This window comes from Drosophila elegans, unplaced genomic scaffold (assembly GCF_018152505.1).
Source record: "Drosophila elegans isolate 14027-0461.03 unplaced genomic scaffold, ASM1815250v1 contig_814, whole genome shotgun sequence".
NCBI lineage: Eukaryota > Metazoa > Arthropoda > Insecta > Diptera > Drosophilidae > Drosophila > Drosophila elegans.
In genome coordinates, this window is record NW_024546167.1 from 21,845,222 (window position 1) to 21,870,506 (window position 25,285).

Genomic DNA, 25,285 nt, shown 5'->3' on the forward strand with positions numbered 1-25,285 from the left:
AAAACAGTTGGTGTAAAAGAGGCAGAAAAGAAAAAAGCAGAAGACGACGACAACAAGAAGAGGAAAACCTACAAAAACAGCGACCACAACGGCAAAGATACAAAAATCCATACGCAGATACAGATACAAAACTACACACTACACAAACAATAAATCGCTCGCACACACACATACTAAGACTGCGACGTCGACAGCGACGCCCACTGCGACTGCGGCAGCGACTGATGTTTACACAACGTGCGGTATATTTGCGAGATACTCTTCGTACAACAAAAAAATACAGCCGCAAATTCTGTTTGAATTTTTTTTCTCTTTTTTCGACTCTAATTAAAAACAAGCAGACAGTATGTGTGTATGTGTGTGTAGAAAAAACAAGAAAATCAAGCACAACGGGCATCTACAGCTGGCTCTGGGGTACTATTGTATCTGTTAGATGCGAAATTGCAAACACCACTGAAGGCAACGTTGCCGAACTTCAACGTAACGCTTTTGTCTTTTTTGTGTGTTTCTGCAGCTTTGTAGCCGCGCAGCTATAGTTTGTGTGCATGCTGTGTATCTGTATCTTTGCAGCGCAGAGTTCTCTTGCCGAACGACAAAAATTGCTGCAACAATGTCGCTTAATTTTCATGCGACCAGCCATATTATTATGTATGCACCTGATCGGGAGTTTACGATAGCCAGAAAGCCGAAAAACCGGTTGACAACGTCACAAAGTCCCATCATCATCATCTCCATCATCAAGCATAATCCGAACCCAAGACCACGTCCCAACTGGTTATCAGTAAACAGAAACGCAAACAGGTAACAGAACACCGAGGCGATCTGAACTCAGCAGTCATATCATCATCCCATCCTTCTCCGTTTTCTTTATATACTCGATTATCGTCTGGTTATATTTACAGATGCGGTCAGATGTTCAGCAATGCGATGTAGTTTCTAACTATTTTCGTATTTTTTTTAAGTTTGAATAACTTATATGTTTGTAAAGACTTTTTGTAATAATTTTAGCCATGCAAAGGATATTACGATTTCACTCAAAAGTTTGCCATTTTAGACCCTACAATGTATATCATTACCATACATGTTCAGATCAAAAAATTATTTCGAAATCGTTTTCAGAAAATGGACCTTAAAGTTGAAAATATTCCTTTTTATTCTGTAATTTTAACGACAGGGGGACAAGTTTTCTTTCTAAAAATCTTTTTACGGGATTATTAAGATTATTAAGAAGACTGGATAATAAATCCATAATAGTATTTTTATGAACAATTACACATTTTAACTTTGGATTTTTAAATAGTTTAGAAATAAATATTCTAAGGACAAGTAGTTGTACTTGTTAACAAAGTATAATAATTTATAATAACTCAGATGTTCAGGAACATCTTCGTGGCAAGATTCGTACTCAGCACATTAATATCTATCAGAAAAGTAAACTCTTGCTAAGACTATTTTTGGTGTAACTCAAAGTAGAGTGGTACTTTATTTTTTTACCCGTTCTGTATTATGGCCATATTTTCTGAGCCCGTTCGTCAGCTCTTTGAACATAATAATCGATTTTTACTGCGCCTTCTCTGCTGGCTCTGAGCCTCTTCGTTCGGCCTCACAAACACAGGGCCAAATAACTAACACAATCGCCCCTTGATGATTATCGTTTTTGTCTGTCCGGTTCTTTAGCACCTTTTGTCAACGTGTGTGAAGTGCGGCAACGTTGCGCTCTGGAGTGGCGGACATATGAATTCGGAGATTACTCTCCGTCTCCTGTTCCCGAGCTCAGCTCATGTGTGAAATTATTTGGGAATTTTCTAATTTCCCATACAAGCAACGTTACCGCACCGCCGACAGACGTTGTCGCGCCGCTCACCCCCTTTTTCCCACCGAGTTCGTCACGTTCCCTTGTGATATCTCAATCTTTATATTGCATGGCACCTACTCGTTTTTTTGCGCGAATTTTGTTATTGTTTTTCTGCATTACGACACTGCACAAAACAATGAAATGTGCATTGCCAGGCATACAGAGTTCAAAACAATAGCAAGGGAACAGCGGAATATGTTTGGCTATATGAAAATAATTGCACAACTGGCATGAACGCCTATAATACGCCGCCCCGTGCCAACCTTATTCCTATTGCTCGACGTTCCTGAACGTATTGGAAACAAAAAAGAATAGAAGCCCTTGCAGCTTAAAAAAAAAAACTTTTGACTTAAACTATAATACCCTCTATAAGGGTATACAAATAAAATTTGTTAAAGATTTGATCAGAAAGTTTAAGTCCGATGAAGTATATGGTTACAAATACACGAAGTAATAACATTTTCAAATTAAAGATCAAATTCCTTATATCAAGCTATACACACTGAAGCCAAAGGCTTCAGCAAAATAGAGCAGAAAAAATACGCAACTGGCAGATAAAATAATAACAATAGCGCCACAAAAGTGTGAGTTGGTTATAGTTATAGAGTTCTGTTTCTGTTTCTGTTCCTGTCATTGAAAAGCAGTCATTGGATGGATGGAATGAGTAACCAGAGACCCCCTCATCAGACCCCCCGGAGATAGAACAGACAAAAAAATAAAAAAACAAACACGCCACAGTCCATGACTAAACATTTGAATAATTATCAAGTACGAAAGTACAATGGTATGGTAATTATTGGGAATAAAAAATAATTGAGTTGCTGTCTGCGTAGTTTAAAATTTTCACGTACATAGTTTTGAAATATATAAAATGTTGTCAGGTGATAAATTTAAGCTGCAGTGTCATATTGAAAATATATATATTAATAAAAATAGTTCCTTTGGAAGAACACAATAAGTCTTTAACGTAATGAAACTTTTAAAATACGTACAAAGCTAAACAACAAGTTTTAGTTTTTTATTTTTTTTAATTGTGTTTACTTTCGAGTTTGCTAAAAACATTTTAATGCATATAACATTTAAAATGGAAAATACATGGCAATTTAATTTTCGTAGGACGCTGTTCTGATTTCTTCACCTCTCTCACTCTTTTTGCGTTACGAGAGGGCGAACTTCAATGACAAAAAAAAAAAACAAAAGACGTGTGTCAAAAAACTATTGTAAAAACAACAACAAGAGCGGCAAAAATAAATGTAGCATGACATTGAAAAGAATCAAAAGCACTCAAAAAATTACATACACAGACCCACATTCTTGTGTATATATAATCTGATATATGTAGATCATTATTATTGTCGTTTTTGCTGCCTTGTCCTCTCCTGTTAAAAAGGGAAACACGACATTGAATTTAATAAAGTGATCTAAGTTCACTCGCCGGTGCTAGATGGGGCAGAAAGTCAAACGGGCGAACCTAATTTGGAACAAAATTATATGATTACGTTTTCTGATTTTAATAAAAATAAAAAGCGTAATTCTATATTAATTAACCAGGACGGACAGACGGACAGGGCTAGATGTCTCCTTCACTGCGTTGCAAACTTCAGCCTGAAATTATAATTTTCCGGGATTTTCTTGTAAAGTGCTGGTGCTCCCTTCTTAGCTCAACCATGAGTTCAATGTCAATGTCAATAAAAAGCGTTTTGAACTGCGCCAATGGAACGATTAGTGTTGGTAATTACCGCAAAACTATCAAATGGAGCTTTACACACTACTGCTACGGGTTTAATGCACCTACAGATGCATTAAAAAGCAGAAAACAACATGTGTAAGTCTTGTCTCTGTTGAAAAACATTTTAGCTGTGCCTAATGAAGCAATTAAAACATTTGACTTTTGCACTGCACGAAAATATTAAAAGGAAGGGGTCCGAGTAACTTGTTTTGACTCACGAATGAAATACAAAAAAAAAGACGCAGAACAAAACAAATTGCTCAGATTAGTTCTCCTATTTGGGTCCGAAAAAGACAAAACATACAAAGGTACAGAAATGATAGGAAAAGTATTACGCAACAAAGGTAGACGATTAAAAGAGGTATGAGTGAGAGGTTGGGCGGTATAATATTAGTAAAGTCTTATCTCGTCCATTTTAAAGTACATGCAAATTCCTTATAAAATGGTTATAAAGAATACAAAGTTGAAGACTTTTAGAAGTAACTACAAAATACTACGAACAGTTTTTTTTTGCAAATTTGACTAAATCGGGGTGTAGAGGCCCTAGAACTTTTAGGCTAGAAGTGTCAAGCTGTGGAGAGTATCATCTAAGCAGCCACATTGCCACAAATCGTATTCCATTCTTTTTTCTTAATTCTTTGTTCTCCATTTTTTTCCTGTTGTTTGTACAGGTAGCCACATACTCACGCTCAAGCTGAGAGAAACCCACTCAGGTAAGATACTTAGATAAAAAAAGCAAAGACACGACAAGTCAAGGTAAAAAAGTTACGCATTCTTTTTCGGGCATGGGCAACCATTAGCTTTTGTATCTATTTTACGGTGAGGAAATTTGAAAAAAAAAGAGACTAGCAGCTTTGACTGGCAGTCAGCTCAGAAATGCATTTCAAAGATTCTTTCGTATCCCATCTTAATGATTAGAAGCAGCAACTACGACCTCGTGACTGAGGCAACTACTCAAGGGGTTATGGTATATACAGTTAGAATCAAAATAAAAACCAAATTTTTTTATTTTATTTTTTAATGTACATGTATTTAACATTGCAAACAGAAAATTTGATATCGTTCCGGTAAATACTTTCGAAGTTACACGCAAATTTTAAAAGGCATTTCAGAGTGCTTGAAAGTAGAAGTATAAATTTAACCGCGTTTTTCTCAAAATGTTGTTTTCAAAGTCGGGGACGAACATTACTCGAAAGTGGTCACCGCAAAATGTCTTTTTGGGAGGAGCTCCCGGTGATCAGCTGTAGCTTCTTTCCAAATAAATATTTTTACTAATACTAATTCTTAAAATACAGTTAAAATATAAATTTGTAAACAAATTCAAAAGCCAATAAATTTTTAAGTTTTTTCGGAAAATATTCTGGAAAATTCGCTTTTTTCGGCCATTTTATATGGTAAAACTTTTAAAAATAATAATAGCCAAAAGTTTTCACAGAATTTCAAGTTCATTTGTTTTAGTTCTTCATGGAGTTTTCGAAAACAATTTGGGAAAATATTTAAAATGCATAAATAAAAACAAATTCTCTAATCATTTTTACCATTATTCTGAGACCTACAAAACTTACCTTATCAATTTCGGATTGTTTTTGTTGTTAATGTTGTTATTATTGTTGTTATGATTAATGGTGCTGCTGCTATCCACAACCAATTGTTGTTGGAGCTGCTGTGTTTGTTGTTGTTGTTGGCGGTGCGGCGTCGTAGTTTCGGCTAATTTTCCAAAACAAATGTTGCGGCTACTGTCGCGTACCATGTTTCGACAACGGAACACTCACAGCAGAATCTTCTTCTATTTAGAAGGAGCATTGCGTCGTATAGAGGGGCATCATTTTAAATGGGAGCCCTCTTCCCATTGAACATTATGCACTTTTTTATATATTCCAGTATGGGGATTGTTACGATTTTCAGCTTGTTTAATTAGGGGGCTTTTATGGATTTCTTACTTTCAATTACTTTTGGTTAGATTTTCGCTTTACTTGCACATTTTTAGCACTGCGTTAGAAAAGAAAGGATGAAATATATGGGGTTGTGTAGATTAGATTTTTCGCTTTTCTAACTGGCACTTAAATTTTTTCGTTGAACACTTGCACTTGCACATTCACATTTTCCATTGTGATTTTCACATGGTTTTTCTCTTTATTTTTTTTTTGGTGATTTACTTGATTTATTTAGCTTCTTGTTATTTTTTCACTTATGCCAATTTGCCTTCATTTAGCAACTAAAAATACGCTTTTAATTTAATTCAACTAGATCAATTTAATTTTATTGAAATTTCAATGGGCCTCAAGACGTGTTTTCTTCTTTTTGCTTCAATTTAAGCGAGAATACAGCATGTACTAGATATATAAAGATAAACTTCTTGTATAGGGCCATTTCCTCTGCAACAATACGAGTGCGAGAAGGTGGAAAATGCGAGCAGCGACGTCGGCAGCGCGTTATTATAATCCCCACCCCCCGAAAAAGGGGGTTTGAGGTACAGCATGTTAAAATTCCATGCACTAAAGAAGCATGGAAACTACAAGAACAACACTCACTCGACGTTGAAGTCTGGCAACGTCGCTGAGTTAGCTCCCTCTCGCTCGTTCTGCCGCGCCGCGGACTAGCGTGAAGAGCGGCAACGTCGCTTTGTTTGCCTATAATTGACGTTTGCCGTCTGACGTGGTTGTTAGAAAGAGACAGCCAGCTGCTAGCTGTTGTTGCTACTTCAGCGCACAAAATACATGGGGTGTTTGAGTGTGTGTGTTATATACTCGTGTATACATAAAGAATTTATAGCTGGTACTTTTTTTGTCGTAGATGGAAAACGAGTATCTCTCGGCTGTGTATTTATAAATGGCTATGTGGTCATGTGGTGTGCTTCTTTCGCTTTGTTGTTGCACGTTCTTCCATAAATCGTGTAGTTTTGTAGCCTCCAAATCTCCTACGTATTTTCTTTTGGGGCACAGCAGGAAATCACCCATACAGCCATGTATTTTTTCTCTCTGTGTGTGTTTGAGGGAATCTGTAGGAAATAAGTGACCTATGTGCGTCTCGCTCAGACGCATAAGCTGGGCCCCATTGGTGTCGTGAAAGTTTCAGCGCTGCCGCAGCTCTGCTCGCACAAAACTTGGGGCCGCAATGATACGCGATTTAGTCGCTTTGTAGAACTGGTGGGGTGCGGCTCGCAAAAAATTAGGAAAAGCTGGGAAATGGATCAGTCACAGGCACAGACAAAGAAATCTAGCTTATTCGGCTGCCAAATAGGATAAGAGCACTGAAAACGCAAAGCGAAATTTCTTCCTGTGTGCTTGGCGTTTGTTTTTTTTATTTTGTTCGCCATTTTGTAGTCGGCATTTTTTAGTTTTCTTTCTCTCTTGAGGGGGAAAAACCCCATTAAAGCAGGCGTTTTAACTAGAATTCATTAACATTACCAGCAGCAGAAAAAAAAGAAACCAGTTTTCGTATGGATGGATTTAGTATCTGCTTTTTGTTTGTGGCTACGTGACCACACACCAACACAGGGGCAGGTCGACCGCATTTGCCAGAAAGAGAGAGCGCCAGCTTTGTAGTTTTTCTCTCCCCAATCTCACAAATACACACGTGTTTACGGAGTGCGCACGCACACAAAACGGGTTAAGTAAGAAAAAAAGTGTTTTACTGCATAGCTCTGACCCGCTCGCACAGCAGCTGAATCGATTTTTCAAGCGACACGACAATTTCACTACACCCTCTACGCTCAGCGGTTGTCTCGCTCTCACTCTAGCACGAGCAGCAGCCCCCTCTCTTTTGCTCTGCCTGGCCACGGTTTATTTTGCGTTGTTCGTTTTTGTAGTTTGGAGCCCGCACACACACAAGAACGGTTTATATATAGTCGCCATGTTACTTTTTCCTACGTTGGGGGAGCTGTCAGCCTGGATTTTCCGCTACAAATTTCAAACAACATCTCTCTCTCTCTGCGCCTCTGCTGTGGCCGCTGCCTCCGTCGGCGTCGTTATTTTCAGCCCGTTGCACGTCATCCGTTTCGGTGTGCGTACGTATGTGTATGCTTTGAATTTCTGATGAAATTCTTTGCTTTCGAGTTAATTGCTGCCCCGTCGGTAGCGACGCCTCTGCCGCGGTCACTGCCTCAGCCGGCGTCGCTGCCACCAAGCTCACATTTTTTTGTGCCATTTTTCTTTGTACTGGTACTGCCATTTGTTATAGATCGGCCGAAGAGCAATTTGTGGGAATCTTCCACTATTTTTAAGCACACTTTTATCCTGACATTTGTTTAAGTTCTACTAAATTGTCTTTAATAAAGAATTCTTATTAAAAAAAAATTCCTGAGTTCCTAATACTTTATAATTTAATAAATTCATTTGTTTTTACCCGTTTATGCTTCAATAGCGTAATAATTTTTTAAAATTGAGTTATAAACGAAATTTAATATATGTTGTGCAAAAACACACAGTTTTTAAAGATGCCTTGTAAGCACTTTATCAAAAGTGTTTTTTCTTGATTAAATTTATGGTTTTTTAGTTGAAAAATTTTGGCATAATGTTAAGATTGTGTTAATTTTATGATTAGGGGTTTCGTAAACCTTTTTTCCACTTAGTTATGCACTTTCTCACTGTCCGGTATTTTCCTTAAATTTTGGTGAATAATTTCACTATTTTCATAGATTTATCCTTTCTTACCATTTGCCTTGAGAGCTGTAAAAAAAAGGAAAAAAATACATATAAATATTTACTAATTGATGAATACTGATCTTTCCCAGAAATCTTATTTTATATACGAATTCATGGAGTTGTTACTTTTATGGAAATTGAATTTAGAAAAGACCGACTGAAAAGTTTCTCTGGTATACTGTATCGACTTTGGCAATAAGTTACAACAAAGAAGCCTTTGTATTTATGGTTAAACTGAAAAAATTAGTTTTACACCTAATGCTTTTTTTCTAAATTCTAAAATAATATTAATAGTATTTGTAATTTCATGATAAAAATTATAATACATAATTCCTTATAAGAAATGTAGCTAATAAACAAATGTTTATATATTAATGTCGTCTGATTTTATCAATAAGAAAAAAAATTCAAATTTATCATGTTTGCCACTGGGAAATTCTTTCAAACTTACACCATTGGAGCGGATTTCCTTAGCTGATCATCGGATCCTTTTTCGATGGCTGTTTTATTTTTGTTGTAAACCCGAGTTGAACTGTATTCGAAACTTGCTCATTTTACTGGCTTTATTTCGTGGAAATAGCTTTTCCTTTCGCCTCTACTTCGAAAACCTTCAAAAAGGTACTGGCGCGCCCGTTGAGTTCTGCTTATTCTGCGTACCGATCCGAAAAAACAGATCCGAGTTCAAATTTACACGATTTTAAATAATTTCTTTTAGTGGGTGTATTTTCTGTTATTTTTTGTGTATTTATGCACTTAAGATGTTGGGGAGAATTTTAGCTGCAAACTCCCTGCGAATTTCATTCAGCAGAAAGAGCATCACAAAATTTATAGGGAACAATAAAAAAATTTAATTTTTAATATTTATTGGCCTTTTATTTTGTTGCTCGATTTCCATTTGCTTTTTGCCTGTGTTTTTGTTTGTATTTTATTGTATTTGGATTTGCGTTAACTCTTCTTTCTCTAGCTGTTGTTGTTATTGCTGCATCTACCGTGGTATTGGTGTAATTAATGCACTTTCGCACACAGATACAATCGCGCACGCACACACACAGAATTACGCCGATGATGGCACGCACACTCACACACACAATGAGATGGGGAAAAGGGGCGGGGGCACTTGCTTTTTTTTTCAGATACTAACAATAATTTTTTTCGTTGTGTGTGTTTTGGCGGCGTTTGTTTAATCGCTCTGCCGCCGTTGTTGTTGTGTTGGTTTTTTTTCTTCTCGCCTGCAAACGACGCGCGCGATCCGTTCACCTTAAAAATGTTCAAAACAATGTGACCGTTAGTTTGGCTTTCAGTATGACCGCTCATAATGTGGCCGCTAGCGTAGCGATAAAAAAAGCTAATAAGTATTTTTATAACGAAAAATACTGAAAATAATATTTATCAAACACCCGATTCATGGTTGAGAACATAGCTGACCTTTAGCAGCGGCCAAAACCTATTAGCAGAGTCTTGCCAAGTTCATGCATTTTCCAACAACCCATTTATATTTTTTTTAAAACTCAACTTTTTGTGAAATTTGCAGAGACTAAAAAACAACGGGAAAAATGTTTCCAAAAAAATTTACAAGATTCGATGGTTTTATGACGCGAAGAAATTCGAAATAATTATTATTTTAAAACAAGCGAAATAGCCAAATCAGGCTGGAAAGTAGACAAACAGGCAGCTCTGACTGCTATTGTTATCGTTATCGCGGCCAGCAGCTTGTTTTGTTTTGCTTACACGACAGACAGATAATATAATTCATTTATTTATTTATTTACTATGCTAGTGCGACAAGGTTAAGCTTAAAATACAAGTAAATTACAAGTAGCAAGAAATATAACTATACTTATACTCTTAAAATGAGTAGTTTAAAATCGGACTTGGACGAGTACTTGCTGCTGCAGAGTGACCAGAAAAAAAGTTTTAATGTCAAGCTGCCACAGCTTAAAGTTCCATTTTTTACTAGAAAGTCTGAGCCGGAAGCAAATAGTTGGATTAAGGACACTCAGGATTCATGTTTCCCGAAATTGGTATGTATTTTACTTTGCAGAACAAATTCGTTCAGATGTTTGTTGTTGTTGAACGTTGATGTTCTATAAAGAGTACAAACAAGTGGCCCAACGAAACCCCGAGGAAAACACAAATAAAATAGTATAAACGACTCAAAACGATCAATGCGTTCTTGATATTGGGGACTCCATTATCCATCTATTAATCAGTAATCAGTCTAATTATCTCCGATGTAGGAGTTAACTGACTGATGAAGATTACTTTACTTTAGATTTTCCCTTTTTCTTTTTTTCAGTCCCGCCTGCAGCGAATTGTGGGTTTCGTGGCCTGTTTGGGCATGGGAATGCTGTGCATGGCTCTTTCCACATTATACATCCCCGTCCTAATCTTGAAGGCCAGAAAGTTTGCACTGCTCTACACCCTCGGAAGCCTTTTCTTCATCTTGAGCTTCTGTTTTCTCTCCGGATTTGGGTCCTTTCTGAAGCAGATGTTCTCCAAACCTAGACTGCTCACTTCGATAACGTATAGCTCCTGCTTGCTTTTAACTTTATACTGCGCCTTGGTAGCGAGAAGCACAGCTTTTACTGCCCTCTTTGCAGTGACACAAATAATTGCATTGCTGTTTATGATTCTCGGGATGGTGCCCGGAGGAGCTACAGGACTCAAGTTCTTCGGGCAACTCTTCAAGACCAGCGTTTCTGCGACCACTAGTGCGCTGCCTGTGTAAAAACTTAAAACGGAATTATCCAAAACCGCAGCAACGAAAAAAGTAACATATTAACTCATAGATAAATCCAAAATAAACCATATTTGTGATACAACGCCTCTTAAATGTACAGTACTTATTGTAGATAACATTTATTCACAGGTTGAGTCATTAACATTTATTTATTCCCATTATCAGCAATTTGTATGTAATAAAACCCACATCACTTTTACATTTTAACGAGGTCTTTAAAGAAATGCAATTATAAAAGGGTTGGTTGAAAACATTAACCCAATATGGAGAATGCGTCAACAAAAAATGTAAAAAAATGTAGTCTAGTCCAGCAGGCATCGATGCGCTGGCATATAAACTTTACCCGGACATAATTGATACTTGTTTTTGAGGATTTAGACAACACGCAGACCCCTCATATTACACTTCCTGCCGTTTCACTCACATATTTGCCTGCGGAACCCGGAGAAAGCAGCAACTCCTTTCCGGATGGAATTCCGCTATAAAAATCTGGCCTTTATGTCTTTTCAGCTGCCTGTAGGTTGGAGGTGGGCCTCACACCTTAAAGTATAAATAAACCAGTATTAACAATAGGTAAATCCTTAAAACCTTGTGGATTCTTTCTTTCGCCGGCATTCTTACCGATTCAAGGAGCGCTTTATCTCGATTTGTGTATGACTGGTGATCGCTTTTGCTGTGCTTAGCCTCTTGGGCCAAAACCACACAGTTGTTTGGTGTAGATGATTGTTTTTTGCTAAAAACTAAAATGAATTTAATTTTTTCAGCAGCAAAACAAATTGCGTGGCAGTGTGACCGTAGCTTCAATAAATACCTTATGGCTAGCATTAATATACCAATATTGCACAGCTGAAAATTCAGCTGTTAATTAAAAATGTTGCCTAAAAAAAATAAACCATTCAAATCACGTTCAGTTTTCTTTATTTTTACACCAGTTACGGCTATACCAATAAACAATTATCCAAGCATATAGGCACCCATTTAATAGGCGTCAACGCGAGGACTTTCCGCAAAGAACTCCTCGCCCTTGCGCTCTCCCATGAGCCACTGCTTGTAGCGCTCGTTTCGCATGGCCTGAAAGACGCATTTTAAAAATATTGAACTCATCGTTGACATGTAGCTGGGGGGAACCTACGTGGAAACGCATCAGTTGCTTCTGCATGCCTACGCACTCCTGGAAGTCGGAGATCAGGTCGGCGCACTCCCGCTTTCCACGCTCCAATCCGTACGCCTCGAAGCACTCCATCATCTTCATCTCGAACTTGCCGCATTTGTCGTAGGTCTGGTGGTTGATTAGGCAGCCAGTCAGGTCCGTTAAGGGAAGGCGTAAAAATGGAGTCAGCGACATATTGACTGCAGAACATAAAACAATTGAAATTAAGTACATGAATGCACAAAGTTCCTCTATGACGTAACAATAAACAAAGGCTCCCCATTAACAAACGAGATCTAAGTATCACTCTTTCAATTTTTATAGCCCTCTGGGTATTCCCATTCACGTTTTGTACTTATTAGCTCACTTGCACACCTTATATTGCTGGGAGTTCGCAATGAAAACAATAATTTTGTATTTTTATCTGCGGCTTCAGACCAGTGTTAGTCAACTACTCGACTGCAGACAGCTGGCGACTGACAGTGTTGGGTAGCGCGCAAATTGCTCCACGTTTGGGTTATAAATTTAATTTGGTTTTGATAAAAAACTAAACCCATGAAAAACCAGGATTTGGTGGACTACTTGAGGTCCTGCGGCGTGTGCGAGATCTGCCAGTTGCGTTACCTGAAGGCCAGGGGCTCGGAGTACAAGGATGTAAAGGAAACCCTGCGAAAGGTGGGAGATTTGTTTAATTTGTTGACAATTAAAGAACGGCTTGTTTCTTTTTCTAAATGGCCAGTTGGATGTAAGAGTGAATGAAATTGTGGAGAATGGGGAGGCTGCCATATCCCCCGACGATCGACCTGCCAAGAAAGCCCGCCTAGGCGTTTGTCCTACGTGCTTGGGTTTGTTCTCAGAGGACTTTCAGATGGAGCTCCTCGGGGGCATTTTGGCTTCGGACTTTGCCAAATACGATTGCCAGAAAATAGTTTTGGCCATTTGTTTGCCCATGTCCCTGCAGCTGAAACAGTTGGCCATGTGGTTTGCATTGCAGAGAAAGTTTGGAGCAGATGTGGACGGTAGTAATCCCCCAGACGTGCCCATAAAAGAGGCTGTCAAACTCATCCTACACCCCATAATCTGTGAGAAGTTGGGCAAGGAGTACGATGCCAACGGACTGATGATAAATATAGACCTCACCCACAAACTGGAAGACGAGGAGGTGGAGAAACTGGTGAAATTAAACAGGGAGGCCTTTCCCGCTAAGGCTGCGTATCAGAAACGCGTTGAAATTTCGAGGGGTTTACTGGAGAAGCAGTATCAACCCTCCAAAGTAAAGGCGGAAACCTTTGAGAAGTACTTCCAGATACCTTGCTCGAACGTAGAGGAACCTGTGAGGCTTACGTCCATAAACCTGCAAGGGCCCTTGATCTGTGTGGCTGGCAGATATCGAAAGTTGAGCAGGGAACTCTCGCACACTCCGTGGATTATGAATGGCCAACGACTTATGGAGGACAGTATTGAGGAAATAATCATCAGACATGTGGGTCCCCATTTCGCAGATAAGCTGGACAAGATCACCTTTATGTCGAGTGGCAGGGAAGATGTTGATGTCCGTTGTCTCGGAAAGGGCAGACCCTTTGTTTTGGAAATACCAAATGCCCTAAACAGTTCTTTAAGTAAAGAGCAAGCTTACAAGATGGAACAGGCCGTGGATGCATCTGGAAAAGTGTCCATACTGAATCTACAGGTTGTGGCCAGAGAAGATTTAACCCAAATTAAGACTGGAGAAGAACAGAAAAGGAAATTCTATCGCGCTCTTTGCGCTTTGAATGAACCTGTTTCTGTAGAGGTCCTGAAAAAACTGCAAATTCCACAAAGCTTTGAAATCCAGCAAAAGACTCCTATAAGAGTCCTTCATCGTCGTCCTTTACACACGCGTCCTAGAACGATATACAGTGTGAAAGCAAAAATACAGCGCGGAAATTCTAGAGCTCTGGTCATCGACATTGTCACTCAAGCGGGCACTTACATAAAGGAGCTGGTTCATGGCGAATTTGGACGGACCACGCCATCATTGTCCTCGATTGTAGGCAAACCCATCGATATACAAGCGCTGGATGTAGTAGGAATCGATTTGGAATGGCCACCAGAGGTGGACAACTCATTACATACAGAGGAGGCTCATCAAAACAAAAGGTAAAAATATCCTCAGCGACTGATTTGTTATGGTTAAATTGTCATCTTCCTGAAAGTCTACAATCCAGAATTTAAAATCGCAACCATCAGTGCAGAATAAACCCACAAAGTTATATAAGTGTTTTACTTGCTGATAGGGATATAATGGATCAAATTTAACTTTGGGTAACCTTTCTCCAAGCGATCCCAAAACTAAAAAATTAAAAAATATAACAATAAAGGACAAAAGCCTTGGCAAACCAAAAATAAATTTCGGATTTTTAATATGGCTTTTGATTTTTATAAAATGAAAACAGTATTTTATAAAATTTATGGTTACAAATAGCGTGGAAACTGAGAGACAAGTATGCTTAGATCAAAAGTATATATATGCCACTTATTGGTAACTAAGAAATGGTGAAGAGGAAAATGCTTCAAAGGGAAAGAATTTAATCGCAACTTAAAGCTGGGTTTAGATCCCTAAAATCAAGCAACAGCTTCTGATTGGCAACGGAGTAAGAGCGCGAACCGAAGGACAAAGCTGACATGCGCAGTGGATGCTTTTTTGGGGCGAATTGGTAACACGCTCACAACAGCCAAATTGGCTACAAAAGGACTTGTCCAGCGGTCGAATTCGGCATTCGTTGCTAGCGAGTTGCACTGTTTTGTTATGGTTAGGCCAAGTGAGCAAAAAATCGAATAAAATGGAACAAGTTCGAAATTAGTGCCAGGACATTTCCTACCTACCGGATGCAAGCGTGCGTGACAATTAAAAATTAAAGCCGAGGAATTTAGTTAGACAATTGCAGTGCGAGGCGGGGACGAGGACCGGAATGTTCTTTCGGCGCACTTTAGAACGCAAGGACAGCGCTCCCAATGTACCGCTTTCCTTGACGACCACAGCAAGTCCGCAACTGCACTACAATAGCGAGGACAGCGAGAGTGTCACTTACGTGAGTGGTGCCGCCGACGGTGAAATCAAGGACAGCAATAACAACCAGTCGGTGGGTAATGTGGGTGGTGCCCTGGTCGCTCCAATGAAAATCGGTGCAGTGCAGCTGACACCGCTGTGGGAGCATATTCTCCGCACCCGCCGACTTCCGGAAACAATTTGCCTCAGCGCCATGTACGCCGAGTTCCATGAGCGCCTGCAGGACCCAGAGTGGCAGGTTCGCCAACACGCCCTGCGAGTCCTTGTCGACGTCCTGGTGGTGATGCAAGACGAGGCCGATGACCACATGCAGCGGCAGCAGCTCATCAGCCTGCTGGTCGAGAACCTGGGCCATCAAGCGCCCACTGTGCGCAAGGGAGCCCTCGACTGCCTGCGGGTCTACTTGGCTGAGACCGCCGTTCCGGAGACGGTCATGCTGGGGATCCTTGATGCCGGACTGACGAAGCAGCAGGCTCAGGCGAAGTCGGAGCACATGGGTCGTCTCAGCGTCGGGGTCTTGCTGTCTCTGCCGGCACTCTTACAGACAACTCTGACAACTCAGCACACTTCCCAGCGACACCGCATCACACAGAACACCTTGGAGCGGGTGGTGCAGCACATGGACCAACTGGCTAAGCAGGAAATCACTCTGAAGGTCTTAACAAAGATCAGAGAGCTCGTAGGGGTCCACCAGTTCGAAGACATTATGAGTGATTTGGGCTGCTTGACCGAGTACTATCAACTTTGTCAGGTATACGGGGTGTCTGAAAAACCAAAAAAGGGCGGCGAGACTAAAACGGGCGCCTGGCGGGCATTACCACGTGACCAAGGCTGGAGAAACAGCGGCTCCAACGACATCCAGAGCAAGGAGCAGTCAGCCTGTCCAGAAAAGGGAAAGGTCATCATGGAAACGGAGATCAAGATCAACGACGACACTGTGACCATGCGCATCCTCGAAGCGGACACCGAGACAGAAGAGTCCGACAGCCCGGCCAGTAGATACTCAAAGGAAGGAGAGTCGGCGGATCTGGTTTGCCACCCCATTTTGTCTAGTTCCAACAGCCACCATGGGCATGCCGTTGGGACGGGCATTGTCCGGGTCATAAGTGATTCGGAACTGGATGAGCCGCATGCCACTAAGCCTAGGAGCCTTTCCGAGCCGAGCACTCCCTCGCGAGGTCTGAAGCGGGTAACCTTCGGTGGGGAGATTGTCAAGATGCGAACCCCTGATAGCGACGCAGCCCCTTCTGCAAACAACACCCAAGGCCCTGCTCAGGCCAATCCGAGTGCCTCTATTCTGGTCTTGGAAGATGCATCGCCCTCTCCCCTGAATTCGCCAGTGGAGGAGACGCAAGTCCCAAAAACCACAATACCACAACCTCCCAGCGACAAGAGAACAACGGCACTCGTGCTGGAGATTCCACTGGACAATACCAAGCCCTTGCCCCAGGCACGACTCTTCAGCGCGCAGTCGCCACGGCGTCAGCCCTCGGACAGTCCACGCAAGCGAAAGGAGGCGGACGGATCATCACCCCGCTCTCCCGGCCTTCGCAGCCGCAGCACCAGTCCGACTGGGAGCAACAACATCAGCCCCAAATCCGCCATTCCGCACAAGCAAATCGAGGTTCTGCACAATCTGCAGCGCGATCCGTCGCCGCGGTCCCAGCGCCTCTCGGAGGACAATGGTGTGGTTGGGGATGAGTTGAGCCATCCTGCGACCGGAAATGCCCCTGCCAGAGCTGCCTCTACGATGTCTGCAGAGTCGCCGACCACGCCCAAATCCTGGGAGGATCTGGACATTGTCAACTTCAAGACGCTGATGGACTTGCGATCTGGGGTAAGTTTCTGAAGCACGGGTAGCAGCCATGTCGCCATAATTGCAACGAAATTAGTGACCAACATTTAGCAATCCCCGTGTAATTGCACTCCTCCACCCAAACTCCAGCATGGGCTACTTTGTGTGACCGAAAATAAAGCAAGGAAATTACTCAGCACGCTACCCCAACGCTGCTTTCGAATCGCCGGCGCTTTGGGCTCTAACTGGGTCACTAGGATATGTACAATTTCATATGCGTTCATAATTCTGCCTTCATAATGGCAGCCGCCCGGCTTTCCTGCGGACGAGACACGCATCACTCCACCCTCAGCCGGTGTTGCCATTACAGTTGCTATTATATCGCCAGCGACCCTTGCTGTTGCTTACTAATAAAAATTTCAGCGATAAGCGACCCCCAACTCCCGTCCTGCACAATTCAACACAATGGAAAGTCGACTGCTGCCAAGCCACTGTACCAATGACCTATTAATTTTTTGACGTATATACGTACATATATCGTTCAAATAAAAGTAGTTGGAAATATTTGTAAACGTCGAACGAGTAGCAAAAGTCTTTCGAGAAGTAATAGCTATTACTGTGAAAACGGGTTTGTTTTTTTAGAAACTAACTCATAGCAGAGCTTATATTTGAATAGCAACAATTAAAAACAAAAAACATAATAATGGAAGAATTTTGCTAATTATCTGACCATAGCCGTAAAAGGACTCAGATTGGCACTTTCTGGTTCGGATGTGCCTGTTATCAGGACCAACTTTCTCAGAGGTGCACAAAAAACTTATGGATTCCGGTAGCAGTTGCATGTTGTCCGGACTGCAAGTTGTATTGAATTGTTTTGTTGGGGAGCTGCAGCCGAGGGCCAAAGAGTTCTCCGTTAGTTGGCCGGTCAATCATTTAAGTGCACGCGATTTTCATGGCGCAAAACAAGAGCAAGACCAATAACTCACGCCCAGCTTGCAACTCGTATGCGACGATAAATGAAAAGACCACCATTAAGGAGCGATGTTTGATGAAGACTCAGGACGAAAAGAAGGGAATCAGGGGTCTGAGGTCAGGGCGCAGAGCGTGTCAGGAACTGGGTCAGACCGGGCACAAAAATATAAATAACATTAACCGAAATTATAGTACGTGCTAAATAAAAGCAGATAGGAACGCCATTGTGGACTAGCTTCTCGGTATTTCGCTTTAAATTTTAACATTAATGTCTTTTATTTTACAAAAGAGTCCTTCAGTCCTTAGTTAGCCTCTCAATAACAGACAAAAAGGACAAAACGTATTACATGGTCAGTTGTTTTATTAATAAAAAAAAATAAAAATCTTACGATTTTAATTTGATTAATATTGAGATTTTCATGACTAGCTTGACAAGACTCTAGATCCCAAGTAAGTCGAGTGATATTATGACACATTTGGTAGTACTACCCTACTACACATAAAAATAATTTCTGGACATGCAGACATTTTCGAATTTGCTAAATTAGCTCAAATAGGACATAAAACTCGAGCCACGCCAAAAGGTACTTACCTGTTATTCACCTTTTTTGCACGTTCTTCAGGACTGGCGCAATCGTTTGATGGGCATCGCCCAACTGGAGCACGCCCTAAGCTCGTCGAGCAATTTGGCCTTGGTGCAGCCATATCTGGACAGTCTGCTGCGAACCCTCCTCTCCTCGGAACGGCACTTTGAGGTGGCCGAGCTAAAGCGGGAGTTGTTGGTAAACCTGATCTCACGTCTGCCTTTGGACAACTTGGAGGAGCGCACACCACAGATCCTGACGGGACTTTGTCGCCAGGGCAACGCTGGGGCGAACCGAGTGTGCAAGGCTTTGATGCAGCGCCTTCCGGCTGGAACCATTGTGGCGAAATCGACTTCACCAGAGTTCCTGCACGCAAAGAGTTCAAAGGTAACTGTTTCCACATAAGAAAATAAAAATAAAATGTATATCCACTCACCGCAGTTCCGGGACCATGCGCTTCAAATGTCCATTTTTGCCTTGATGAGTTTTCCGGGCACCTGCTTTGACATAAATCTCCTGACGGCTCAGGCCGTCTACTCTCTGCTAAATCGCAATCGTCGCGTGCGCCAGGCTGCTCTGGAGGTGCTTGCAGTCCTGGCAGATATTTCATCGATTCAGGAGGTCCTTACCATCGTCTCAGAAATGACGGTCGGCGTAGAGCCTGGACCACTGATACTGGAGGCGGCAAGTGTGCGCCTCTCGCGCCTGCAGCTGCCCATTGTGACGCCCGACAGTGGCGTGCTCTTCGTTTTCAACCAAACTGATCCTCCCGGAGCCAGGCCTTCTGGAGCGGATGTGGATTGGATCTGTCAGGGAGAGGGCTCCGCCTCGCCCAACTCCGTCAAGAGAAGACGCATGCGGGCTGCATGCAGTCAGCGCGACGTCCCCGAGAGCACGAAAGCAAAAAACAAGAAAGATGCGTTCCACAGGTAGGAAGTAAAGTCAATTATTCCCTAAAAGGTATTTATAACCAGAAAAAGATAATACAGAAATAATATGTTCAACAAAGGTCAATTAAAAGAGAAACTCATGTCCCATTATAAGTAACAATTGAAGTTCGAAAAATATAATTAAGAAAAAGCCAAACGAACGGGCAGACAGATATCGCTAGATCGACTCTCTTAGTGATGCTGATCAAGAATATATATACTCTATATAGGCTCAGAGATGACTCCTTCACTGAGCTGCAAATTTCTGACCCTCTGCAATGGTATATAAAGATGATACACAAATAATTTGTAAAACATTTGGCCAGTTTACATGAAAGTCAACTTAAAAGATAGTTTTGTCCCCTTATGTTTTACAATGTTTAAAAATAAAATTTTAGTAAAATGTCTTTAAACAAAAAATATATGAGTATATCTAAAAAAAATTAAATTGAAGCATTTCATATAAATACTACACATTAAATAAAATGGAGCTCTAAAAATATGTATCCTCAGTTTCAAACAGGTCAACGAAGCCCTGCATCGACATTCGTTCCACTCACCCCCAGAAACTTTAGACATGACTAGCCCCACAAATGTGAGTTTAATGCTGATTATGAATTACTAACTCTAAACATATTCCTCACCCTAGGACTTATCGCAAAGACTAAGTTTTGGCGCTAGGACCAATGGTAAGATACCTTAAAGTCGATTTCACTTTGTTCTGCATCATAACACTGTTTCTTCAGTAGGAAATCACACTTTAACCGACAGACGCCTGGTGGCCAAGGCGTGCTCTGATACATCGATGGATGGACGAAGTACAGATAGCACGACCACCACCTGCAGCAGTGGAAGCACCACGGGCAGCTTTATTCAGCTTACCTCCCGCACTGGAAGTCAATTTTCCGTAGCGAACTCTCGGTCCTTAGTCAAAAAACTGCATTAAAATTGCCTTTTAATAATAACACACCTTTTAATTCCCCACAGATTTCCCGCCATGCACCAGCATACAGACATCGTCAACAACTTTTTGCGAAGCAAGCAGCGCAGCACTAACTCCTTCTGCATGAAGGGACCGGCCTACCCGAAGGTCAGCTATTCTATGCCAAAGGTTCAGCAAATGTCTCGCAAGAAACTCCAGCACCAGCACTCCTTCACACAGTTGGACAACGCAGGGCCAGCCCAAGGCAAGTGTCTCATTTGTGGCCGTTCTGCCACTTTTACATTAACACGCTTGGTTTTATTTGTATCCAGGGTGCGAAAAAAACAAGTCAAACGAATCCCAGGTGAGGCAGAAGAGTGGCTTTTCAACAGACCATCTGCAATCGCTGGACACCAAGTGCGCTGACGCTGCCAAATCAGTGTAAGTGTCGACTCAATACCACAACTAGGGAACCGGCATCAGTACCCATTCAGTCGCTTACCCCTGCCCGCTGACGAAAGTTAACCTACATTTTTAAACACACACGCTCTGCTATACTCGACCACTGGTTGGGGTAAATGGTGGAGGGGGAGTTATAGCGAATTTAGTTGGCGGCCCGGCCGGCACACGCACCCCCTCACAAAACTACGGTCTTAAAGGTGTTAGGTAACCTAAATAATTCAAATGCGCAGTGGAAAAGGCTTTGATGAATTTTAAGAATATGGCGGGGGACATCGGTCAACGTCATCAACGACAAACCTTCAAGTGACCACAGACGATTTCGGACCGAATCAATATTCGTAAGCTTATTTTACAGCTAAGCACTGACAAAAATTGAAGGGTCAAGAAATTTATTTTACTATGCGTATAAGGTTATGCTTAAAGTTTCCTTTAAGTAAGCAAGGATTGTTAAGCACAACTATAAAACTTGTTTAGTTAAGAAACTTAAGAAAATGTAAAATCTTAGGCTTTCAATACATACCTTTAAAGTAGTCTTGGGGACATGGAAACTTGTTGGGTTACCCACTTCGGGACTTTCCGCAAACGAAACGAAGGCGCCCGAAGGTGACTAAGAGGTCCTGGTCTACGAACTGGAACGACTGAAGCCAAATGCCACTACTGCGCGAAGACCAGTGACCAGTTGGTTTGGAAGTTCGCTGCTGGTTAGCCCTAGACCATCCCACGACCTTTCATAGCCCTAACTTGGCACCCTGTGGGTGGGTGGGGGCCTTAACCAGTTGGTGTCCGTTCGTGTGATTGCTTGGAAAACGCAATGTCCTGTTTTTCGTTTGCAACTTTGGCTTTGTTGTGGGTTCCCGGTATGGAAATTCATTCGAAATAGCCAAAACGATTGGCGACGGGCATTGCAAACAGTCGGCAAAGTCGCGTTGCTCCAAGTGGTCACCAATTGCGAGTTGGTCGGTCTACTATGCGTTGTGTTCAGTAGAAAAAATTGGATTTCTGTCCGATTGGGATAGCGGAGAAAAATGCAGAATGCGTTATCATGTGGAGCGCAGGCATCTGATCTGCTGCGTAGGACTCGTTCCCTTCTCCACTCGGTCGGGGCCTGCATCTGCCACAGGGCCACGGGGGTACATGCCGCACTGCGGGGGGCTTTTAGTGGCCACAACTCGGTCTGCGGCACCTGCTGCACCGACAGGGCTCTGGAGTCCAGAAAATCGATGCAAATTGATACAGAAAGCCAGCTGGTCGATGATAATTCCACTTTCCACATATTTCGGCCACCGGCAGATACTGAAAAAGACAAATTTAATGCCGAATGTGGGGAGGAGTTGTAAGTCGCATGAACGTGTTTACATATACTTACTAACCTATCAACGTCTTCTTTGCCAACAGTGACAGGGAAACCGCGAGGGCAGTTCCGCCTTTGGTGCCAGAGGTCAAAGACACGACGGACGGCTCTCCCCTGTCGGTAAGGTCCACCAGCTATTCGCAAAAGTCGACAGCGTCGGCGAAATCGAGTGGTAGCCACGGCGAGATGTGCAAGCTAACATCCTCGTCGGCTGGCGACTGCATCATCGACGCCAAGATGAGGGTGCTGAGCCTGGAAAAGGATCCCGTCGAGGCCTTCGGGGAACTGGTGGTGGACGACATTGAAGAGGAGAAAACGGAACCCCCAGCCCATGATGAGCCTATCAAGCTCAACGGAAGCCTAAATAGCCTTCACAGCAAAACCGAGAGCATCAAAACGCAGTTGGAGGACACTACCCCGCAACTCTCGAGAGCCCAGTCAGTCAAATCGCTGCCCATAGAGGAGGACATTGAGGGCAGCAACAGTTTTGTGGTAGTCGAAGAACAACAGCACGAGCTTGAGTCATTACCCCCTAGTGCTGAGACCATGCCGGAAAAGCAGCAGCGGGAGGAACTAGTAGAACCAGCGGAAGTCTCAAACAAGGGACTAAAGTCGGTTCAACGGAATGAAGAAATGGTGATCCACTCACGTAGCATTTCGCTAGACTCGCTCTACGGGGCACGGCCGGGATCAAAGCAGGGATCCTTGGACACCTGCACAAGCACCACGGACAACACCTCGCAGTCCGGCTCCCAGATGGGAAACATCGGCGTCCCTGGAAAGGCTCAGCACACTCCGCTCCAGCAGAAGTCGAAGACATCGTACTTCTTGCGGGCACAGCGACGAGTCTCGCCCGTAAAGCAGGCTATAAAAATGTCCCAGGCGGAACTTTTTCCGCAGAATATGGCCCGCTTTGATAAGCCACGCGAGGCTCTGCTCAAGACTTTTGACCAGCTTGACTCTAGCAATTGGGAGACTAACATGACCGGCTTGAAGAACATGGTGCGCCTCATTCGCTATCATGCCGACACACTGGACAATCAGATGCACATGACCTGCATCCAGCTGACCCGCTCAGTCCGAAACCTTCGCTCCCAAGTGGCTCGCGCTTCATGCCAGGCCGCTGCCGAGTTGTTCTCCCTGAAGTCCAACAGTCTCCAGCTGGAGTGCGACGACTTGGTGTGTGCCCTCCTGCACCGCACCGCCGACACTAACCGCTTTCTCCGCGCCGACGCCACTCGTGCCCTGGAGTCGATGGTGGACAACGCACAGCCTCAGAAGATACTAAACATCCTGGCGACAAAGGGAGCACAACACCAGAACGCCCTGGTGCGCACCACATCGGCAAAGCTGCTCTTCAGACTTGTCGAGCGGCTGGGAAGTGATCGTATCTACGCAATGGGTCGGGAGAGCCGGGACAAGTTCTTTGTGGTGGGGGCCAATCTGCTGCTGGAGGGCAGCCTGGAGACCCGCAGCTATGCCAAGTCCTTATTCCGAGCCCTCTCCGAGCACCACAATTACCAGCGATTGCTGCTGGAGGTGATACCACCGCGCACGTACAGGAAGGTTGAGAAGACGCTGAGGAACATCACACACTGATTTCGCTTGCTCGACGACATCTGTACAGCTAACATTAAAATATATTAAAAATACAACCATATCTCGATTGTATGTAATCTTAAGTTAACCGTAAGGACTAATAAAAACATTGTTATGTCTCAAATCGATCGACCTTTGGCTACTCCCTGAATACTATTGTTCCCGTATGGATTGCGTTTGAGGCAATTTGGTTTTTGTTGAATTAGTAAGTAGGGAGCACGATCGAACATTAACCTGCTATTAAGATGGGATTGATTTAACTGCGCTAGGAAATATGGAAGTTTTTTACCTTCTTTACTCCTAGTCTTATGTGCCGATAGCCACTAGGAGGTGGGCGGTGTCTTAGACATTGCGTGTACAAGAATTTTTGGATTCTTTTGTGATCTTAACGTACTCCTACGATATATTTAAAGGCTAGTTAAAAGCATTTTCAAAAATCAAAGTAATCGGCGTTTGTTGTTGTGTCGTTGGTCCGACCTTCTGCTCCCGCCCTGCATGTGCTGGTGGTGCTGCTGTGGCTGCATCCTCGGCCGGCTGCGTTCCATTACGGAACTGTCGCTGCGTCGCCGCTGGTCCCCGTTGTTCCCAAACGGATTCCGGTCGTAGGGCCTTGCGCCATGCAAACTGTGCCGGGAGTGGTGCGGGGGCGACGCTTGAGATGGAGACTCCAGCATAAACGGGTTGCGTAGGCGACTATGGTTGAACGATGGCGATTGCCTGGCTTTGTCGGCTCCCTGCTGCTTGATGGTCAATTTCTTGTTGAACAACTCCAAGCCCTGGTAGAGGTCCAAGGCAAAGGGCACGGCGCACAGACGCTGGTAGGTAACAAACCCAAAATTTCTTTGCCGCCCCGTGTTGTCCGTGGGTATCCGCACAAACTCGATGGGACCGGCTTGCAGGAAGACCTCGTAAAGGATCTCCTCTGTGACGCGCTCGTCGAGATTGCCGCAGAAAAGCGTCCGCTGCTCCTCATCTTCCTCCTCGTCTTCGTCCGCCTGTTCGTCCACAACCTGGTCGACGCTGCTTCCGTTGAGGGGAAACGGACAAAAAGGCTGCTGTTGTCCTGGGGCTATGCCGTATCCGTAGCCATTCAGGTGCGGGGGCGGCATCATCATCGGCATGGCCGCCGTACCGCTGTACATTTGCTGCATTAACACCTGCAAGTCCATTTTTCTTCACAAATAAATAAGTCCCCCAATTTGCTTGTTTTGCAGTTAGAGATGGGCAATAGTAGAGGGGGGTAAACGTCGATGCCAATATCGATGTCATCGATGTTTTCTAAACATCGGTTTCATCGATGTTTTCAAAATATCGGTTTCATCGATGTTTGCCCATCTCTTGGCAATAGTCACGATAGAATTACAGTGTTGCGAAACGTTTAATTGAGCTGGTAAAGGTGAGTTTCTGATTCCGGAGAACTGGTTCCGAGTGGTGAGTAAGAAGACTTTAAACTTTCGCGCAAGTCAAAACTATTAGAGCAATGAGGTGAAAATAAAATTGTCTTT

General features: G+C 43.0%; 6 protein-coding genes and 2 long non-coding RNA genes across 10 annotated transcripts in view; 3 read left to right on the forward strand and 5 right to left on the reverse strand.

Moving 5' to 3' along the window:
* LOC108145301 (protein split ends) overlaps positions 1-9,509 on the reverse strand; it is a 50,370-nt gene extending 40,861 nt beyond the window's left edge. Inside the window, 3 exon segments of the mRNA XM_017270639.2 lie at positions 5,150-5,573; positions 8,237-8,251; positions 8,679-9,509. Coding sequence (XP_017126128.2) covers positions 5,150-5,334 — 185 coding nt within the window. The 5' untranslated portion in view covers positions 5,335-5,573; positions 8,237-8,251; positions 8,679-9,509.
* A 407-nt stretch (positions 9,510-9,916) lies between these two features.
* On the forward strand, positions 9,917-11,166 carry LOC108145530 (vesicle transport protein SFT2C). Its single transcript, XM_017271030.2, has 2 exons — positions 9,917-10,248; positions 10,524-11,166. The coding sequence occupies exons 1-2, from the start codon at positions 10,078-10,080 to the stop codon at positions 10,953-10,955; spliced, it is 603 nt and encodes a 200-aa protein (XP_017126519.1). The 5' UTR covers positions 9,917-10,077; the 3' UTR covers positions 10,956-11,166.
* Positions 11,063-11,764, reverse strand: LOC108145537. The gene is made up of 2 exons (XR_001774416.2): positions 11,589-11,764; positions 11,063-11,507 (listed from the first exon to the last, which is right to left on the reverse strand). It is a non-coding gene; the product is annotated as an uncharacterized LOC108145537 (long non-coding RNA).
* A 104-nt stretch (positions 11,765-11,868) lies between these two features.
* LOC108145519 (NADH dehydrogenase [ubiquinone] iron-sulfur protein 5) lies at positions 11,869-12,605 on the reverse strand. 2 transcript variants are annotated; one of them, XM_017271006.2, is made up of 3 exons: positions 12,493-12,605; positions 12,100-12,317; positions 11,869-12,038 (listed from the first exon to the last, which is right to left on the reverse strand). In XM_017271006.2, exons 2-3 carry the CDS (start codon positions 12,310-12,312, stop codon positions 11,946-11,948), a joined length of 306 nt encoding a protein of 101 aa, XP_017126495.1. In that variant the 5' UTR covers positions 12,313-12,317; positions 12,493-12,605; the 3' UTR covers positions 11,869-11,945. The 2 variants fall into 2 exon arrangements, with proteins under 2 accessions (XP_017126495.1, XP_017126504.1); XM_017271015.1 differs by having other exon boundaries at positions 12,485-12,582.
* Positions 12,606-12,672: 67 nt separating this feature from the next.
* Positions 12,673-14,506, forward strand: LOC108145516 (putative tRNA pseudouridine synthase Pus10). The gene is made up of 2 exons (XM_017270992.2): positions 12,673-12,792; positions 12,857-14,506. Exons 1-2 carry the CDS (start codon positions 12,673-12,675, stop codon positions 14,258-14,260), a joined length of 1,524 nt encoding a protein of 507 aa, XP_017126481.1. The 3' UTR covers positions 14,261-14,506.
* A 333-nt stretch (positions 14,507-14,839) lies between these two features.
* Positions 14,840-23,904, forward strand: LOC108145477. The gene is made up of 9 exons (XM_017270934.2): positions 14,840-17,003; positions 18,557-18,904; positions 18,959-19,446; positions 19,960-20,041; positions 20,096-20,135; positions 20,193-20,367; positions 20,434-20,633; positions 20,701-20,809; positions 22,226-23,904. Exons 1-9 carry the CDS (start codon positions 15,069-15,071, stop codon positions 23,778-23,780), a joined length of 4,932 nt encoding a protein of 1,643 aa, XP_017126423.1. The 5' UTR covers positions 14,840-15,068; the 3' UTR covers positions 23,781-23,904.
* On the reverse strand, positions 18,770-22,351 carry LOC121467896. Of its 2 annotated transcripts, none has more exons than XR_005977915.1 (4): positions 22,201-22,351; positions 21,351-22,123; positions 18,954-19,470; positions 18,770-18,883 (listed from the first exon to the last, which is right to left on the reverse strand). It is a non-coding gene; the product is annotated as an uncharacterized LOC121467896 (long non-coding RNA). The 2 variants fall into 2 exon arrangements; XR_005977916.1 differs by having other exon boundaries at positions 22,197-22,351.
* A 248-nt stretch (positions 23,905-24,152) lies between the features above and the next one.
* Positions 24,153-25,028, reverse strand: LOC108145493 (RNA-binding protein 7). Its single transcript, XM_017270953.2, has one exon. It carries the CDS (start codon positions 24,947-24,949, stop codon positions 24,218-24,220), a length of 732 nt encoding a protein of 243 aa, XP_017126442.1. The 5' UTR covers positions 24,950-25,028; the 3' UTR covers positions 24,153-24,217.
* Between the last annotated feature and the right edge of the window lie 257 nt (positions 25,029-25,285).

What these genes read in the sequence shown, in the direction of transcription:
- LOC108145530 (XM_017271030.2), top strand. Translation starts at nt 10,078, where the DNA reads ATGAGTAGTTTAAAATCGGACTTGGACGAGTACTTGCTGCTGCAGAGT. An exon ending in ATTCATGTTTCCCGAAATTG is followed by an intron (nt 10,249 to 10,523) that starts GTATGTATTTTA and finishes TCTTTTTTTCAG; the next exon opens with TCCCGCCTGCAGCGAATTGT.
- LOC108145519 (XM_017271006.2), bottom strand. Translation starts at nt 12,312, where the DNA reads ATGTCGCTGACTCCATTTTTACGCCTTCCCTTAACGGACCTGACTGGC. An exon ending in AGCAACTGATGCGTTTCCAC is followed by an intron (nt 12,039 to 12,099) that starts GTAGGTTCCCCC and finishes TGCGTCTTTCAG; the next exon opens with GCCATGCGAAACGAGCGCTA.
- LOC108145516 (XM_017270992.2), top strand. Translation starts at nt 12,673, where the DNA reads ATGAAAAACCAGGATTTGGTGGACTACTTGAGGTCCTGCGGCGTGTGC. An exon ending in TAAAGGAAACCCTGCGAAAG is followed by an intron (nt 12,793 to 12,856) that starts GTGGGAGATTTG and finishes CTAAATGGCCAG; the next exon opens with TTGGATGTAAGAGTGAATGA.
- LOC108145477 (XM_017270934.2), top strand. Translation starts at nt 15,069, where the DNA reads ATGTTCTTTCGGCGCACTTTAGAACGCAAGGACAGCGCTCCCAATGTA. An exon ending in ACATGACTAGCCCCACAAAT is followed by an intron (nt 20,042 to 20,095) that starts GTGAGTTTAATG and finishes TCCTCACCCTAG; the next exon opens with GACTTATCGCAAAGACTAAG. An exon ending in TTTTCCGTAGCGAACTCTCG is followed by an intron (nt 20,368 to 20,433) that starts GTCCTTAGTCAA and finishes AATTCCCCACAG; the next exon opens with ATTTCCCGCCATGCACCAGC.
- LOC108145493 (XM_017270953.2), bottom strand. Translation starts at nt 24,949, where the DNA reads ATGGACTTGCAGGTGTTAATGCAGCAAATGTACAGCGGTACGGCGGCC.